This window comes from Somniosus microcephalus, chromosome 22 (genome assembly GCF_052327205.1).
Source record: "Somniosus microcephalus isolate GS21.2 chromosome 22, FLI_Smic_1.0, whole genome shotgun sequence".
Taxonomy (NCBI): domain Eukaryota; kingdom Metazoa; phylum Chordata; class Chondrichthyes; order Squaliformes; family Somniosidae; genus Somniosus; species Somniosus microcephalus.
In genome coordinates this window covers 12,045,747-12,063,579 of record NC_141008.1, presented here as the reverse complement: position 1 = coordinate 12,063,579, position 17,833 = coordinate 12,045,747, and the positions used below count along the sequence as shown (strand labels likewise).

The following is a 17,833-nucleotide window of genomic DNA, read 5'->3' as shown; positions in this document are numbered from 1 at the left end:
CAATCCGTTGACACCCTGACCCAACAAAAATCTACTGATCTCAATCTTGAAAGCTCCAATTGACCCTCAGCATCCACAGCCTTTTGGAGGAGAGAGTTTCAGATTTCCACCACCCTTTGGGTGAAAAATTGCTTATGATTTCAGTCCTGAACGGCCTAGCTCTAATTTTAAGATAGTGCCTCCTTGTTCTGGATTCCTCCACCAGAGGAATTAGTTTCTTTGTATCTACCCTATCATTTTTAAACACCTCGCTTAGATCACCCCTCAACATTCTAAACTCGAGGGAATACAAACCAGGTTTATGCGACCTGTCCTCATAATTTAACCCTTTAGCCCCTGGTATCATTCTGGTGAATCTACACTGCACCTTCTCCAAGGCCAATATATCCTTCCTGAGGTTTGCTGCACTAATCTGAATGTAGTACTCTCCACACCCTTTACATTCTTTTGCTTTCCTTTTCATTTTATCCTCTCTTTACTCCATTTTCTCATTTTTTTCTTCTTCCTGTTCTCTTGATCTGTGTGAGAGTGCATGGGGAGTTGGTTTGTGACTCTCCTGCGACCTCTCTGGGCGGACTTAGATTGGTTCGTGGAATGGGCAGCCAAGTGGCAGATGCAATTTAATATGGAGAAGTGCGAGGTAAGGTATTTTGGGAGGAAATGGAAGGGATGGGAGTTAACACTCGATGAAAAGACACTGAAGAGTGCAGATGAACTCGGACCTAAGGGTTCAAATACATCATTCCCTAAAAGTGCACGTGCAAGCAAATAAAGCTATTTTTTTTTAAAAAAGGCCGACAGCCATTCGGGTTTCATAAATAGGGACATAGAATCTAAGAGCAAAGAGGTAATGGTAAACTTGTACAAGAGGGTGGTTCTACCACAGTTAGAGACTTGGGCAGACCATTATAGGAGGGACATTAAGCCATAGAGAGCATTCAGTGTATATTCACCAGGTTGGTATGAGAAGAGACTTGAGATATTGGGACTCACTTGACCAGAGAAGGCTAAGAGGAGATTTAATGGAGCTTTTTAAATTGAGTGATTTTGACTGAGTGAATAGGGAAAGACCTTTAGTTGGGAGGCCAGTGACGAGAGGCATTCATTTTTAAAACTACCACTTACAGGGAGGTTAAGAGACATTTCTTTACACAGAATCGTTTGCCACAGGGAGTGGTTGAGGCAAAGATCATTATCCAACCTTTCCTTAAAGGATGTAACTATTTGAAGCAGAGGAAGATACAGGCCTGTGAGGAGAGAGCGGGGCCGTGCTGTAAACTTCTTCCGTTCTGTGAAGTAACAACAGGCAGTTGTGAATAGTTTTGTGGCCCCTATAAGCCTTTATGGTTCATATTTTGGGAGATGAAACAGACCTTGGTTCTAAACTGAGCTGTGCAGTTAACCCAGAGTTACCGTTCATGGTGTGTGTTTAGGAGGGCATTTGGATTTTTAAAAAGCTGGGTGTCCGAGGGGAATGCGGTTTGATTGAGTCTAGTTGATTTGGTGATTTGGGAACATAAGAAATAGGAGCAGGAGTAGACCATATGGCCCATTGAGCCTGCTCTGCCATTTAATGAGATCATGGCTGAACTTTGACCTCCACTCCACTTTCCCGCCCGATCCCCATATCCCTCGATTCCATTAGCGCCCACGAATCTATCGATCTCGGTCTTGAATATACTCAACGACTGATCGTCCACAGGGTAGAGAATTCCAAAGAGATCCCCCTGAAGGATGGGAATTAGAGTTTGTCTGTATTCTATATTCCACTAAAAGTACAGCAGTGTGTGTGTTGCTTTATGCTTCCAGCACCATTACAGCCTCTAGTTATCTTGTACCTTCCAGCTCAGTAAGTCGGTTTATTCAGCGACAAGCCAATGAATAATTGTCTCATGAACCACTTGTTTCTTTAGGGGGCTCCAGAAGGAGTCATTGAACGCTGCAATTACATCCGTTTCGGTACCTCCAAGGTGCCCCTGACACCTCGCTTGAAGGATAAGGTCCTGAGTGTGATCAAGGAATGGGGGACGGGGCGGGACACCCTCCGCTGCCTGGCACTAGCAACCCGTGACAACCCACCTAAGAAGGCGGACATGGACTTGGAGGATGCTACAAAATTCGTCAAGTATGAGGTGAGAGTTACTTCAACCTGTAGTAAAATGTGGGTGTGGAGGAGGGCACCAGGCTGTGAGGGATGGGAGTAAAGCTCCTTTATTCTGCACCTCCAGCCTCACAAGAGCACTCTGCCCCTGTATCGGCGTGACTGTTTCCATTCCCCGCACCAGCTCGGTGTGTGGTGTGGAAGCAAAGGGTTAAAGTCAAATGGGCTTTGGCTCATTTTGGATGTGGTGTAGCCCAGTGATCAGTGCTGGGTCCACTGTGGTGCCCATCAAGACCCTGGCACTGAGACAGCCCTGGCCTGATTCATGTCGAACCCTTATAGTCAAGAGAGACTGAGGAGTTTCATGTCATTGGTCCAGGCTGGGTTAAACCGCTGCTTCCTGAGTTCAAAGACAGTCCCACAAACCGCTGTGCAATCTGGTCCCTTGTCAGAGAAATGCAAAGTTCTGTCTTCATTTCATCGATCTTTTTTAAACAGGTCTAAAAGGTGACAGTTCTGAAGTTATAAAATGGCAGACAGATTCAATCTGCAAGAAAACCAATCCCTTTGATGGCTGAGGGCAGGTTTTCAGGTGATGATACGCACAGCCTGACAGACAAGCCTGTTCAATCTGATTACTGAGTCATTGTAATGTTTGGAACCCAGTCTGGGAGGAAATATAGAGCAAGGAAACTGCAATTTCTAGCCACTAGCCATTAACACCTCACTCAGAAGGATGGAAACTTGTAATATCTGTATTTATTTCAAACAAAATGGTTATAACATAAAAGGAGCCTCAAGGTATAAAAGTGCAGCTCTGGATTCCTGCCTTCAGCTTTGGTATAAGGACAACAAATTCCATGGGTGAAGCAGGCTTGTGTCACCAGTGTACAACATCTCATCGTGGAGGTCGACAAAAAGATCTGTTGCTTGTCATAATACTGTAAGGAAACACTTTATGGCAAAATATATATTAACCCCTTGTGGACTGATTTAGTTCTATTGTTTTTAAGGAGTGCTGCATTAGTACATTGTTGTGTCCTTTTGCTTCTGAATATTATTTCATATGTGAAGAAACTTGAGCAAATACTTTAGCCTGTATGAATTGCTCTGGCAATTTCGAAAGGCAGAAGATGAGAGAATGTAGTGGTCATCCCATGTATTCTCCAGTACCCAACTTTTCAGTGATTAAGAGCTAATTATGAACTTGTTAGTCTCTTGCTCCACCCCCGCCCCACGCTCCGTCTCGCTCCCCCCTCCACGCTCCGTCTCGCTCCCCCCCCACGCTCCGTCTCGCTCCCCCCTCCACGCTCCGTCTCGCTCCCCCCCCCCCACGCTCCGTCTCGCTCCCCCCTCCACGCTCCGTCTCGCTCCCCCCTCCACGCTCCGTCTCGCTCCCCCCCCACGCTCCGTCTCGCTCCCCCCGCCACGCTCCATCTCGCTCCCCCCCCCCACGCTCCGTCTCGCTCCCCCCCCCACGCTCCGTCTCGCTCCCCCCTCCACGCTCCGTCTCGCTCCCCCCCCACGCTCCGTCTCGCTCCCCCCTCCACGCTCCGTCTCGCTCCCCCCTCCACGCTCCGTCTCGCTCCCCCCTCCACGCTCCGTCTCGCTCCCCCCCCCACGCTCCGTCTCGCTCCCCCCTCCACGCTCCGTCTCGCTCCCCCCTCCACGCTCCGTCTCGCTCCCCCCTCCACGCTCCGCCTCGCTCCACGCTCCGTCTCGCTCCCCCCTCCACGCTCTGTCTCGCTCCCCCCCCACGCTCCGTCTCGCTCCCCCCTCCACGCTCCGTCTTGCTCCCCCCTCCACGCTCCGCCTCGCTCCACGCTCCGTCTCGCTCCCCCCTCCACGCTCTGTCTCGCTCCCCCCCCCACGCTCCGTCTCGCTCCCCCCCCACGCTCCGTCTCGCTCCCCCCTCCACGCTCTGTCTCGCTCCCCCCTCCATGCTCCGCCTCGCTCCACGCTCCGTCTCGCTCCCCCCCCACGCTCCATCTCGCGCTCCGCCTCGCTCCATGCTCCATCTCGCTCCCCCATGCTCCGTCTCGCGCCCCACTCCACGCCAACCTGCTTGCCACCTACTGCAACCAGCCAGAAAACTCCCCGTCACACAGCCCCAATCTTCAGCTCCTTTCTGCATACTCATAGCGGCTCACTAACAGCGGTCAGGCCCTCTGCCTCCCGTGGTCAGGCCCTCTGCCTCCCGCGGTCAGGCCCTCTGCCTCCCGCGGTCAGGCCCTCTGCCTCCCGCGGTCAGGCCCTCTGCCTCCCGCGGTCAGGCCCTCTGCCTCCCACGGTCAGGCCCTCTGCCTCCCGCGGTCACGCCTTCTGCCTCCCGCGGTGAACCCAAATGCCCGCCCCGAGTCACCTGCTGCATCTTTGGGCACAACACGTGCAGCTGGTCTTTGTTGAGGCTGAGACACCATGATTCAGCAGTTAAGCAAAGACTAAGGCCACTGATTGCCAGCTTTTAATGCATAAAAAGATGAGTACGCAATAAAGAAAGACTGGCATTTCTATAGCGCCATTCACGACCTCTGGACGTCCCAAAGCACTTTACAGCCAATGAAGTACTTCTGAAGTGTAGTCACTGCTGTAATGTAGGAAACGTGGCACCCAATTAGCGCACAGCAAGCTCCCACAAACAGCAATGAGATAAATGACCAGATAGTCTGTATGAGTGATGCTGATGGAGGGATAAATATTATCCAGGACACCGGGGAGAACGCCCCTGCCCTTCTTTGAATCGCACTCCCTCAGCACTGCACTGGGAGTGTCAGCCTAGAGTTTTGTGCTCAAGTCTCTGGAGTGGGACTTGAGCCCACAACCTTCTGACTCAGAGGCGAGAGCGTTACCCACTGAGCCAAGCCTGGCACCTGAAGACGAACGGATTTATTTAGTTCCTGAAAAACCAGCGTGTTTTCCACTGCGGATTGTTTTGTAAATTAATATCTTGCCACACAATAAAAATATATCCTTTCCTGTCTGCTTCAGTTAAGTGCTGTAACCTGGTAAGTGCGAGAGTACAGAAGCCAGAGCTTCTTGCCATTCACTTGGCTGGAAGTCTTCTGTTATGTATATAATAACACAGTCAATTGCAGTTAAAATACACGCCCAACCCAAGCAGAGAAATTCCAAACCGTCAAACCACTTCCCATTCACCCCTACCGTGCAGGATTCCCGATCCAAGCATAACATTTAAATACAAAGTCCTCTTCCAGGCATAAAAATGTTCCGTGATTTATCTTCTTCGTAATACTCGGCTCACTAAATATAGCCCAATGATTTACAAATGTTGGAAACAAAATAACGCGGCAGCTTTTATCCGGAGTGAGCAAAATCCAGATCCAAGCTTTACATGTCTTTAAAAAAACGAGTCCTCTGATTCTGGGGGTTCAGGCGCACGGTTCAGTTCCTTTATAAAGTGCCGTCATCCAGCCAGGAACGGAGCGCAGGCTGTGTCACCGATGGCTCAGTGGGCCGTGCTCTCGGCTGTAAGTCAGAAGGTTGTGGGTTCAGGCCCCACGCCAAAGATTTGAGCACAAAATCTAGGTTGACACTCCAGTGCCGTGCTGAGGGAGTGCAGCACTGTCAGAGGTGCCGTCTTTCGGATGCGGCGTTAAACCGCTCTCAGGTGGGCGTAAAAAATCACCATGGCATTCTTTCGAAGACTTATCCCCGGTATCCTGGCCAATATTTATCTCTCAACCACCGTTGCCAAAAAACAGATTATTTGTTCATTTATCTCAGTGCTGTTTGTGGGAGCTTGCTGTGTACAAATTGGCTGCCGTGTTTCCCACATTACAACAGTGACGACACTTCAGAAGTACTTAATTGGCTGTGAATCGCTTTGAGACATCCTGAGGTCGTGAAAGGCGCTATAGAAATGCAAGTCTTTTTGAGGTCTTTCTGGTTGAGGCAATGTTGGCCGCAGCTTTGTGCCGTTTTCAGATGTGACTCGTGCTGGACGGAGGAGGAGTCCACTCTTTTAACGTGGCGATGATTCTTTAAAGGGGCAGTTTCCCTTCTCTCTCTGAGTGGGGGCGGGGCACACCCTGATTCAGAGTGGGGGCGGGGGACGCTCTGATTCAGAGTGAGGGCGGGGGACGCTCTGATTCAGAGTGAGGGCGGGGGACGCTCTGATTCAGAGTGAGGGCGGGGGACGCTCTGATTCAGAGTGAGGGCGGGGGACGCTCTGATTCAGAGTGAGGGCGGGGGACGCTCTGATTCAGAGTGAGGGCGGGGGACGCTCTGATTCAGAGTGAGGGCGGGGGACGCTCTGATTCAGAGTGAGGGCGGGGGACGCTCTGATTCTCAGTGCGGGTGGGGGACGCTCTGATTCAGAGTGAGGGCGGGGGACGCTCTGATTCAGAGTGAGGGCGGGGGACGCTCTGATTCAGAGTGAGGGCGGGGGACGCTCTGATTCAGATTGAGGGCGGGGGACGCTCTGATTCAGAGTGAGGGCGGGGGACGCTCTGATTCAGAGTGAGGGCGGGGGACGCCCTGATTCTCAGTGAGGGCGGGGGGACGCTCTGATTCTCAGTGAGGGCGGGGGGACGCTCTGATTCTCAGTGCGGGCGGGGGACACTCTGATTCAGGGTGAGGGGGGACGCTCTGATTCAGGGTGAGGGCGGGGGACGCTCTGATTCAGAGTGAGGGCGGGGGACGCTCTGATTCAGGGTGAGGGCGGGGGGCGCACTGATTCTCAGTGAGGGCGGGGGACGCTCTGATTCAGGGTGAGGGCGGGGGACACTCTGATTCAGAGTGGGGGGGGACGCTCTGTTTCAGGGTGAGGGTGGGGGGCGCTCTGATTCAGAGTGAGGGCGGGGGACGCTCTGATTCAGAGTGAGGGCGGGGGACGCTCTGATTCAGAGTGAGGGCGGGGGACGCTCTGATTCAGGGTGAGGGCGGGGGACGCTCTGATTCAGGGTGAGGGCGGGGGGCGCTCTGATTCTCAGTGAGGGCGGGGGGCGCTCTGATTCAGAGTGAGGGCGGGGGACGCTCTGATTCAGAGTGAGGGCGAGGGACGCTCTGATTCTCAGTGCGGGTGGGGGACGCTCTGATTCAGAGTGAGGGCGGGGGACGCTCTGATTCAGAGTGAGGGCGGGGGACGCTCTGATTCAGAGTGAGGGCGAGGGACGCTCTGATTCTCAGTGCGGGTGGGGGACGCTCTGATTCAGAGTGAGGGCGGGGGACGCTCTGATTCAGAGTGAGGGCGGGGGATGCTCTGATTCAGAGTGAGGGCGGGGGACGCTCTGATTCTCAGTGAGGGCGGGGGGACGCTCTGATTCTCAGTGAGGGCGGGGGACGCTCCGATTCAGAGTGAGGGCGGGGGATGCTCTGATTCTCAGTGAGGGCGGGGGACGCTCTGATTCTCAGTGCGGGCGGGGGACGCTCTGATTCTGAGTGAGGGTGGGGGACGCTCTGATTCTCAGTGCGGGCGGGGGCCACTCTGATTCAGGGTGAGGGGGGACGCCCTGATTCAGAGTGAGGGCAGGGGACGCTCTGATTCAGAGTGAGGGCGGGGGACGCTCTGATTCTCAGTGAGGGCGGGGGATGCTCTGATTCAGAGTGAGGGCGGGGGACGCTCTGATTCTCAGTGAGGGTGGGGGACGCTCTGATTCAGAGTGAGGGCGGGGGACGCTCTGATTCAGAGTGAGGGCGGGGGATGCTCTGATTCAGAGTGAGGGCGGGGGGCGCTCTGATTCTCAGTGAGGGCGGGGGGCGCTCTGATTCTCAGTGAGGGCGGGGGACGCTCTGATTCTCAGTGAGGGCGGGGGGACGCTCCAACTCAGAGTGAGGGCGGGGGACGCTCTGATTCAGAGTGAGGGCGGGGGACGCTCTGATTCAGAGTGAGGGCGGGGGACGCTCTGATTCAGAGTGAGGGCGGGGGACGCTCTGATTCAGAGTGAGGGCGGGGGACGCTCTGATGATGCTGAAAGACATTGGGTTTTTTTACTCTAAAGTGCACTAACCCAGCTGGCCAACCCCTCCCTGCAGATCAGCGGGAGTGACCGACTTGATAAGGAGCCTGTGGTGGTCCCCACCGTCCAGTGGACAGGGTGGTGGTGGTGGGTGGGTGGGAAGGCTCTGTTCACAGTGACAATGAGGTCCCAGGTGCGGAAGCAGCAATGCTCCTTTGCAGTGTTTCAAATTCCATAAATACAGGAGCCATGTCAGTAATGAGTGAAAGAACTTACATTTATAGAGTGCCTTTCACATCCTCAGGACACCCCAGAGCTCTTAACAGCCAACTAATTACTTTTGAAGTGTAGCCACTGTTGCTAGGCAGCCAGTTTTTGCACAGCAAGGTCCCACAAACCAGCCATGAGATAGATGTTGATTGAGGGATAAATATTGACCAGGACACCGCGGTTAACTTCCCTGCTCCTCTAGAAACAGTGCCGTGGGATCTTTTACATTAACCTGAGAGAGCAGACGGGACCTCGGTTTAACGTCTCATCCGAAAGACGGCACCTCCGACAGTGCCGCACTCCCTCAGCACTGCACTGGAGTGTCAGCTTAGATTACATGCTCAAGTCTCTGATAATGTGGATAAATTGGTGGTAATGTAGTGAGCTGTTAACATAATTCTCAGCCCTGAAAGTTCTGATTAATGTCGCCTCATTGTATTGCGCTGTCTTCTGGTATCCACTGTTGAAACACTAATTTCTTTCCTTTCTCCTTTTAGACTGACCTTACGTTTGTTGGCTGTGTAGGGATGTTGGACCCACCAAGAAAGGAAGTTATTGGCTCCATTCAGATGTGTGAGAAGGCTGGCATCCGTGTCATCATGATCACTGGCGATAACAAGGGCACCGCCATCGCCATCTGCCGGCGCATTGGAATCTTCGGTGAAAACGAAGACGTGACCGGGAAGGCTTACACCGGCCGTGAGTTCGACGACCTTTCGCTGGACGAGCAGCGAGAGGCCTGCCGGTCCACGCGCTGCTTTGCTCGCGTTGAGCCATCGCACAAGTCCAAGATCATCGAGTACCTTCAGTCCTTTGACGAGATCACAGCTATGGTGAGTTCAGGAATTCTGCTCCACCTCTCTCTCCTCCTTAAGATGCTCCTTAAAATCTACATCTTTGACCAAACCTTTGGTCACCCGTCCTAATAACTCCATACGTGGCTCGATTTTAATATTTGTCTGATCACGCTCCTCAGAAGCACCTTGAGATGTTTTACAATATTAAAGGCGCTATATAAATGCAAATTGTTGTTCTGTTCCTTAAGCTAAGGATTGACTTCTTATTTAACAGAAGGTTTAAATTAGTGCGGTAGATATACGGTTTGATGGACCAGCACGTTTATTATACCATAGACCGGTAACATGTGCTGTCCTCATGCACCTTCTAGTATCTCGCTGAAGGGAAACATTATCAAAGATTGCTGAGTAACTCCAATTATGTCTTTTGATGCCAATCTCCGAGTAATCCCCGTAATATTTGTAAAGGTTCTTGCTATAGGATGTTATCTGTGTGTCGTTTCTTTTTAGAAATGGCCTTTTTGCTGATGAGGTTTTCTCACACAAAACCCTCAGCCATTTCAGATGGAAATCCAGTGAAAATATTTGACTTTCTGAAACGGATTGCTCTTTGAAGGAGATCTTGTGAGAGTGGGCAATGCTGCGTGATCAGAGTTCTTATGACTCTCAGTATAAAAAGTTACCTGCCGTATATAGTGATCAGTTTGACTTATTTAGCCACGTCTAGTACAAGTCTTTCATTTCAGTATATTCAACAACAACAACTTGCATTTATATAGCGCCTGATAACGTAGTAAAACGTCCCGAGTCTCTCCGCAGGAGCGTAATCAGACATCAATTGACACCGAGTCAAGGAAGGAGATATTAGGAGGGCTAACTAAAAGCTTGGTCAGAGGTAGCTTTGAAGGAGGAGAGAGAGGTGGGGAGGTTTAGAAAGGGAGTTCTAGAGCCGAGTGCCTACAAGGTTAAAGGCACAGCCGCCAATGCTGGGAGGAAGGGAGTGGGGGAGATATAGGCTGCGGCCAATGAGATACGTTCAGAAGCCAAGCACTCCGGGGAGTTTTCTAGCTCTGACTGCAAATGTTGGTCAGTTTGCTCGGCAGATAACCACAGACGCATGCATTGGGTGAAGGAAAGGACTTGAGTTTTTACAACGCCCACATCCTAGGGACATCCCGAAGTGCTTCTCAGCCAATGAAGTACTTTTGAAGTGCAGTCACTGTTGACGAGGGCAACGTGGCAGCCAATTTGCACACAGCAAGCTCCCACAAACAGCCCTGAGATAAATGACCAGGTAGTCGGTTTTGGTGATGTTGAGAAATAAATATTGAGCAGGGCACCTGGAGAACTCTCCCGCTCTTCTTCAGATGGTGTCTGGAGATTTTTTGTGTCCACCTAAACAGGCAGGCTTGGTTTGACAGCTCACCTGAGAGACGGTGCCCCCAACTCCCGCAGTGTTATCCTGGATTATGCGTTCGAGTCCTGGAGTGGCGCACAACCGTTTGGCTCAGAGGCAAGAGTGCTACATAAAAACATAGAAGATAGGAGCAGGAGTAGGCCATTCGGCCCCTCGAGCCTGCTCCGCCATTCAATGAGATCATGGCTGATCATCCAAATTCAGTACCCTGTCCCTGCCTTCTCCCCATATCCCTTGATCCCTTTAGCCTTAAGAAATATATCCAACTCCTTCTTGAATATATTTAATGAATTGGCCTCCACTGCCTTCTGTGGTAGAGAATTCCACAGGTTCACCACTCTCTGGGTGAAGAAATTCCTCCTCATCTCTGTCCTAAATGGCTTACCCCTTATCCTTAGACTATGACCCCTGGTTCTGGACTCCCCGGCCATCGGGAACATTCTTCCTGCATCTAGTCTGTCCAGGCCTGACAGAATTTTATAGGTTTCGATGAGATCCCCTCTCAATCTTCTAAACTCCAGTGAGTATAAGCCCAATCGACACAATCTCTCCTCGTACGTCATTCCTGCCATCCCAGGTATCAGCCTGGTGAATCTTCACTGCACTCCTTCCATGGCAAGAACGTCCTTCCTCAGATAAGGCGACCAAAACTGCACACAGTACTCAAGGTGCGGTCTCACCAAGGCCCTGTACAACTGCGGCAAGACATCCTTGCTCCTGTACTCGAATCCTCTCGCTACAAAGGCCAACATACCATTTGCCTTCTTAACCGCCTGCTGCTCCTGCATGCTTACCTTCAGCGACTGGTGCACAAGAACACCCAGGTCTCTTTGCACTTCCCCTTCTCCCAATCTATTACCATTCAAATAATAATCTGCCTTCCTGTTTTTGCCACCAAAGTGGATAACCTCACATTTATCCACATTATAGTGCATTTGCCATGTTTCTGCCCAATCACCCAACCTGTCCAAATCGTACTGGAGTTTCACAACATCCTCCTCACAGCATACCCTCCCACCCAGCTTTGTGTCGTCTGCAAATTTGGAGATACTACATCCAATTCCCTCGTCCAGATCATTAATATATATTGTGAACAGCTACCCACGGAGCCAAGCTGGTACTCCATTAGGGGGAAACTGATGGTCATGGAACTGGTGAGGTATAGATGGTTTCACTCTTCTGAGTCACAGGAGGTTGCGTGACAGTGCGTAGCCTCCTGGGAGAAGTATGATGGCAGCGAGGGAGAAAGCAAGATCCTGTCCTAATATCTTTCCTCTCTGTAGACTGGAGATGGCGTTAATGATGCTCCCGCTCTAAAGAAGGCTGAAATTGGGATTGCCATGGGCTCAGGGACTGCTGTGGCTAAGACGGCGTCAGAGATGGTGTTGTCCGATGACAATTTCGCCACCATAGTGTCAGCGGTTGAGGAGGGTCGAGCTATCTACAACAACATGAAGCAGTTTATTCGCTACCTCATCTCCTCCAATGTGGGCGAAGTTGTCTGGTAAGGGGTTTTTCTGTCAAGTCGAGGATCGGTGGGCACATATCCCAGACTCTTTAGCTGCTACTGATGCACCTCTTCTCCTTTAGTAGCAACGTGCTTCTGCTCATCCGTCCTATCGAGGGAGGGGGTCGCGGGCCTAGAGAAAGTACACAGCTTCAGCTTAAAGAGCTGAAGAAATGTAGGGGTAGAGATTGGTATGCCCATTTTGCGACTGAAAGAGGGACGCAACGTATAGCAATTTAGCAGTGAGATAGCCTGCACCCAATCTGCGCAGGCATTGGTCCCACTGCTAAATTCGTGGGGCTCATTCTGTAGACGTCCCGGGTGAATGCCTAAAACAGACACTAGGCCCCGTGATTATGTTACCGAGGGGCCGAACGCCCATTGAAGGACCTTGTTCCAAAATGAGTTATCGATAAACGGGGCTGGTGTTGGGCCGAGTCTGGGCCTGAAAACAGAGCCGAACTAATCTCTACCCCATGACCTTCCATTGTTACCCAAGAAGCTCCTCTACCTCATGAACAGTCTCTAAGGAGAGAAGATTCTGCCACTAATGATTCTGATTGGTTAGAATACGAGGGAATTCAGTCCCCCTGTACCCATCCAACACGTCTGTCCCGCTAGCTGATATATATTTGCACACAAAAAGAGCCTAGTCTCCACAAAGGACTCTCGTCAGGGTGAACATTTAGGAAAAAAGCTCGATGGTTACAGGCAAACACTTGTGATTGGCACTTCCCCAGGGGTTAGCCTTCACCAATAAGCAGGTCTTGATGTGCTGCACAAACTCTACCCTTCGCACAATGTGCTTGCATGCTTGGTCAGGCTAGTGGAGAGATGCTGAGCAGAGGAGAAGTGTTGACTCACAAGGATGGACAATCTGAGGGCACTGCAGCCCAAGAGACTCTTGTGCAGCCTCTGGTGACTGGCTCAGGGCCAGCATTGGTAGATACTTCACAGAAATCACAGAATCACAGAAACCTCACAGTACAGATAGAGGCCATTTCGGCCCATCGAGCCTGCACCGACACATATCCCACCCGATCCCCGTAACCCCTACACCAACACATATCCCACCCTATCCCTGTAACCCCACGTATTTAATCCCCCTAACACTAAGGGTCAATTTATCATAGCCAATCAACCTAACCCGCACATCTTTGGACTGTGGGAGGAAACCGGAGCACCCGGAGAAAACCCACGCAAACACGGGGAGAATGTGCAAACTCCACACAGACAGTCACCCGAGGCCGGATTCGAACCCGGGTCCCTGGCGCTGTGAGGCAACAGTGCTAACCACTATGCCACCGTGCCACCGTGCCGCCGTCCCATACTGTCTCCCAGGGAGCAGGTTGTCCCTGGGAGACAGTATGGGACATTTACTGTTGAGATACTTTATCTGAAGTAACGTTATCTCCAGTTTAAATTTTAATCACTTTTCTCCCCCTTGTTTTCCACACAGCATTTTTCTCACCGCTATCCTGGGCTTGCCCGAGGCCCTGATTCCTGTCCAACTGCTCTGGGTAAACCTGGTAACAGACGGTCTGCCTGCCACAGCGCTGGGCTTCAACCCTCCTGACCTGGACATCATGAACAAACCCCCTCGCAATCCCAAAGAGTCCCTCATTAGTGGCTGGCTCTTTTTCCGCTACCTCGCCATCGGAGGTGAGGCTGTTAAAACGTTTCTGCTGAAACACTGATCAGGACCCATGTGTATAGGAATTTATTGATTCTGATTTTGAGATCAAATTAGCTGAAGTACTGGGACTTTTTCAGTTATAATTATAATCTCCCCCTTCTTTATTTCTTGACAAGATTCTCTTCCAATGTTTCCATAGCTACTAGGACTCGAAATCAAGTCCTCGTAACCCTGTGGGCAGGAAGATGGGCAACGAATCTAACCTTTGCCCTGCTCTAACTTCCTGTCCGCTGGATCCCATAAACCCTAAAAAAAAACTCAAAATCTCAGTCACTGGGGAGAAAGCAATTGGAGATTGACTACTCAAAACACCTTGGGCACCTGTCTAAAAGATGGACCTTCTGCAGGGCTCAATTCTCAAGGTGGACAGAAAAGCCTCTGTGCTTGGACTAAGCTTGGAGATGGTTTCCAGCTGTCTGTTTGTGAAGAGGAAAGGAGGTTTGAAACTGGGCAGCCAAGCTGGCTATTGCAGGTGGGACATTTTGGCTAGTGTTATCGTCCACTACATCTAGCAAGGGGATCTCACCCTGCATAACCCTCCGCCTCAGAGGTGTCCAAGCCTTTTGGCTTCATTGGGCTGCATAGGTGTGTACTGAGTATCCTTAGAAGATCTACGTAGAAAGTTTGAATCCACATCCCATTAATTTGCATGTGTCTCAAGCTGCTGATACAGTGTTCTGACTGAGGGTCTATCTACCAATGAGGTAACAAGGCTAGGAATAGCTCTTTCCAAACTTTCAGGCCCATGAATGGTGATGTATTTTTTTTATTTGTTCACATGATGTGGGCATCTCTGGCAAGGCCAGCATTTATTGCCCATCCCTAATTGCCCTTAAGAAGGTGATGAAGAGCCGCCTTCTTGAACCGCTGCAGTCCGTGTGGTGAAGGTGCTCCCACAGTGCTGTTAGGGAGGGAGTTCCAGGATTTTGACCCAGCGATGATGAAGGATCGGCTATTGGTAGGAAAAATGAGGAGAGACAATATAAACTACATGGTACAATGTTAAAGGGGGTGCAGGAACAGAGAGACCTGGGGGTGTATGAACACAAATCATTGAAGGTAGCAGGACAAGTTGAGAAGGCTGTTAAACAAAGCACACGGGATCCTTGCCTTTATAAAAAGAGGCATAGAGTACAAAAGCAAGGAAGTTATGTTAAACCTTTATAAATCACTGGTTAGGCCTCAGCTGGAGTATTGTGTCCAATTCTGGGCACCTCACTTCAAGAAGAATGCCAAGGCCTTGGGAAGTGTGCAGAGGAGATTTACTAGAATGGTACCAGGGATGAGGGACTTCAGTTATGTGGGGAGACTGGAGAAGCTGGGATGGTCCTCCTTAGAGCAGAGAAGATTAAGGGAGATTTAATAGAGGTGTTCAAAATTATGAGGGATTTTGATGAGAGTAAATAAGGAGAAGCTGTTTCCACTGGCCCGAGGGGCGGTAACCAGAGGACACCGATTGAAAATAATTGGCAAAATAATGGGGGGGGGGTTGGGGAAGAAGAGAAATTTTTTTCCCGCGGCAAGTTGTTGTGATCTGGAACGCACTGCCTGTAAGGGTGGTGGAAGCAGATTCAATAGTAACTTTCAAAAGAGAATTGTTTACATTCTTGAAAAGGAAAAATTTACGGGGCAATGTGGAAAGAGCGGGGGAGTGAGTCTAATTGGATAGCCCATTCAAAGAGCCGGCACAGGCATGATGGGCCGAATGGCCTCCTCCTGTGCTGTATGACTCTAGTTTGAAGTTCCAACAGGACAAGCCAGTGAGTAGGAAACATAATCGTCAATAGGTGCCTGGGCTGCATGTGGCTCACAGGTCATGGGTCGGACACTCCTGCGCTAGCCATAGTTTGACATTAACAGAAGAAGCGAAACGTTGAGTGGCCATTCGCTCGATCAGGTTGTTTCCTCATTTGCTGGTTTTGCTTACCCCCTCGTTGGTCTCTTTCAGGTTATGTCGGCCTGGCGACCGTCGGGGCAGCCACCTGGTGGTTCATGTACGATGAAGGTGGTCCACAGGTCACCTTCAACCAACTGGTAACGGAGCTTCAATAAAACCCTTTCTAATAGGAGGGAGGGTGGAAGTGTGTTACAGTCTAGTAATGGCCCATTTACAGGGCTACTGATGGCAGCTGCTCTCCTATGGAGGGTGAAGTCTCAATCATTAGTATATTGTTGGCTATCTGTTAGAAGGTCTTAATGATTGATTTTACTATATTCACTGTCTTGATCCAGCACCTGAGTCTAATTGAATTCAAACCAGAAAAAAAACCAGATGGTTAAAAGCTTACTCTGATACTAGTCCTGCTCTGGGCTCTGGCCATTTGTACATTACAGTCGCCATGCTTTATAAAAGTACCTCATTGGGAGGAGCTCTCGGAGGCGGTTCCATGATACAGTGTGATGCGCTATCAATTACTCATAAAAGACTGAGAGTTAAGAGAGTAACTAAAGGCTTTTATTAACAAAAGAATGAAGGTCTGCCTCGAGTGGTCGACCGGTCCAGAAATACAAAGGGCTGGGGAGCAGTCACCTTTATACTAGGACTTGTGGGAGGAGTCAGCCGAGGCATGTCCAGGCATGTACACAGTGGAATACAAACAGTGGTTTACCACATTCACCCCTTGTTTAAAATTGAGTCCGGCGGGGTGAACTGTATTAAAAGTTAGTGTATTGGAGTCTCTCCGGAGGTCTTGTCTGCCGCTGTGATCGGCGTGGCGACGGCAGGGGTAGTGGAGCTTCCGGCGTCGAGTCCTGCGTAGGCTGTGGCACAGGCGTGTCGTCCTCATAGATGTCGAGCGGGTCGCGGGGCCCAGGCCTGCCGTCTGCTGGGGCTGGATATCGGATCGTGGGGGGTGGTGGTAGTGAGTAGTGGGTTGCTGCGGCCCCCGAGGGTGCAAGGTCTCTTATGGAGACTGTGTCCTCCCGCCCGTCCGGGTATGCAATGTAAGCATACTGGGGGTTGGCGTGGAGGAGGTCGACCCTCTCGACCAGGGGGTCCGTTATATGGGTCCTCACGTGTCTTCTCAGTAGGACCGGCCCTGGGGACGTCAGCCATGGCGGTAGCGATGTCCCCGATGTGGACTTCCTTGGGAAGACAAACATTTTCTCATGAGGGGTGGCGTTAGTGGCAGTGCAGAGCAGTGACCGAATAGAGTGGAGCGCATCGGGGAGCACATCCTGCCAGCGGGAGGTTGGAAGGCCCCTAGACTTTAAGGCTAGCAGGGCGGCCTTCCAAACTGTCGCATTTTCTCTTTCCACCTGTCCGTTCCCCCGGGGGTTGTAACTGGTGGTCCTGCTTGTGGCAATACCCCTAGTTAGCAGGTACTGACGGAGTTCGTCGCTCATAAACGATGAGCCCCGGTCGCTATGGATATAGCTGGGGAAACCGAACAGGGTGAAGAGGTCGTTCAGACATTTAATGACCGTGGCACTGGTCATGTCCGGGCAGGGGATGGCGAACGGGAAACGGGAGTACTCATCAATAATATTGAGGAAGTACACATTGCGGTCGGAGGAGGGGAGAGGCCCTTTAAAATCAACGCTCAGGCGCTCGAAGGGGTGAGTGGCTTTTATCAGGTGGGCCCTGTCTGGTCTATAAAAGTGCGGTTTGCACTCAGCGCAGACTTGGCAGTTCCTGGTCATGGTCCTGACCTCCTCAATAGAGTAAGGCAGGTTGCGGGCCTTGATGAAGTGGAAGAACCTGGTGACCCCCGGGTGGCAGAGGTCATTGTGGAGGGCCTGCAGTCTATCGATCTGCGCGCTGGCGCAGGTGCCACGCGATAGCGCATCCGGGGGTTCATTGAGCTTCCCGGGCCGGTACAAGATCTCGTAATTGTAGGTGGAAAGTTCGATTCTCCACCTCAAGATCTTGTCATTTTTGATTTTGCCCCTCTGCTTGTTGTTAAACATGAAAGCAACTGAACGCTGGTCAGTGAGCAGGGTAAATCGTTTTCCGGCCAGGTAGTGCCTCCAATGACGCACAGCCTCCACAATCGCCTGGGCCTCCTTCTCAACAGCGGAGTGTCTGGTCTCCGGGCCTTGGAGGGTTCGTGAAAAGGCCACGGGTCTCCCCGCCTGATTGAGGGTAGCGGCCAGGGCAAAGTCGGACGCGTCGCTTTCCACCTGGA

General features: G+C 51.2%; 1 protein-coding gene across 2 annotated transcripts in view; it reads left to right on the top strand.

Annotated features, from left to right (window-relative positions):
• Positions 1-17,833, top strand: part of atp2a3 (ATPase sarcoplasmic/endoplasmic reticulum Ca2+ transporting 3) — an 824,766-nt gene that overhangs the window by 767,775 nt on the left and 39,158 nt on the right. For both annotated transcript variants that reach the window (XM_085964184.1, XM_085964185.1), the window contains 5 exons: positions 1,914-2,132; positions 8,787-9,122; positions 11,787-12,007; positions 13,470-13,672; positions 15,655-15,740. In XM_085964184.1, coding sequence (XP_085820310.1) covers positions 1,914-2,132; positions 8,787-9,122; positions 11,787-12,007; positions 13,470-13,672; positions 15,655-15,740 — 1,065 coding nt within the window. The remainder of the gene's footprint in view (positions 1-1,913; positions 2,133-8,786; positions 9,123-11,786; positions 12,008-13,469; positions 13,673-15,654; positions 15,741-17,833) is intronic.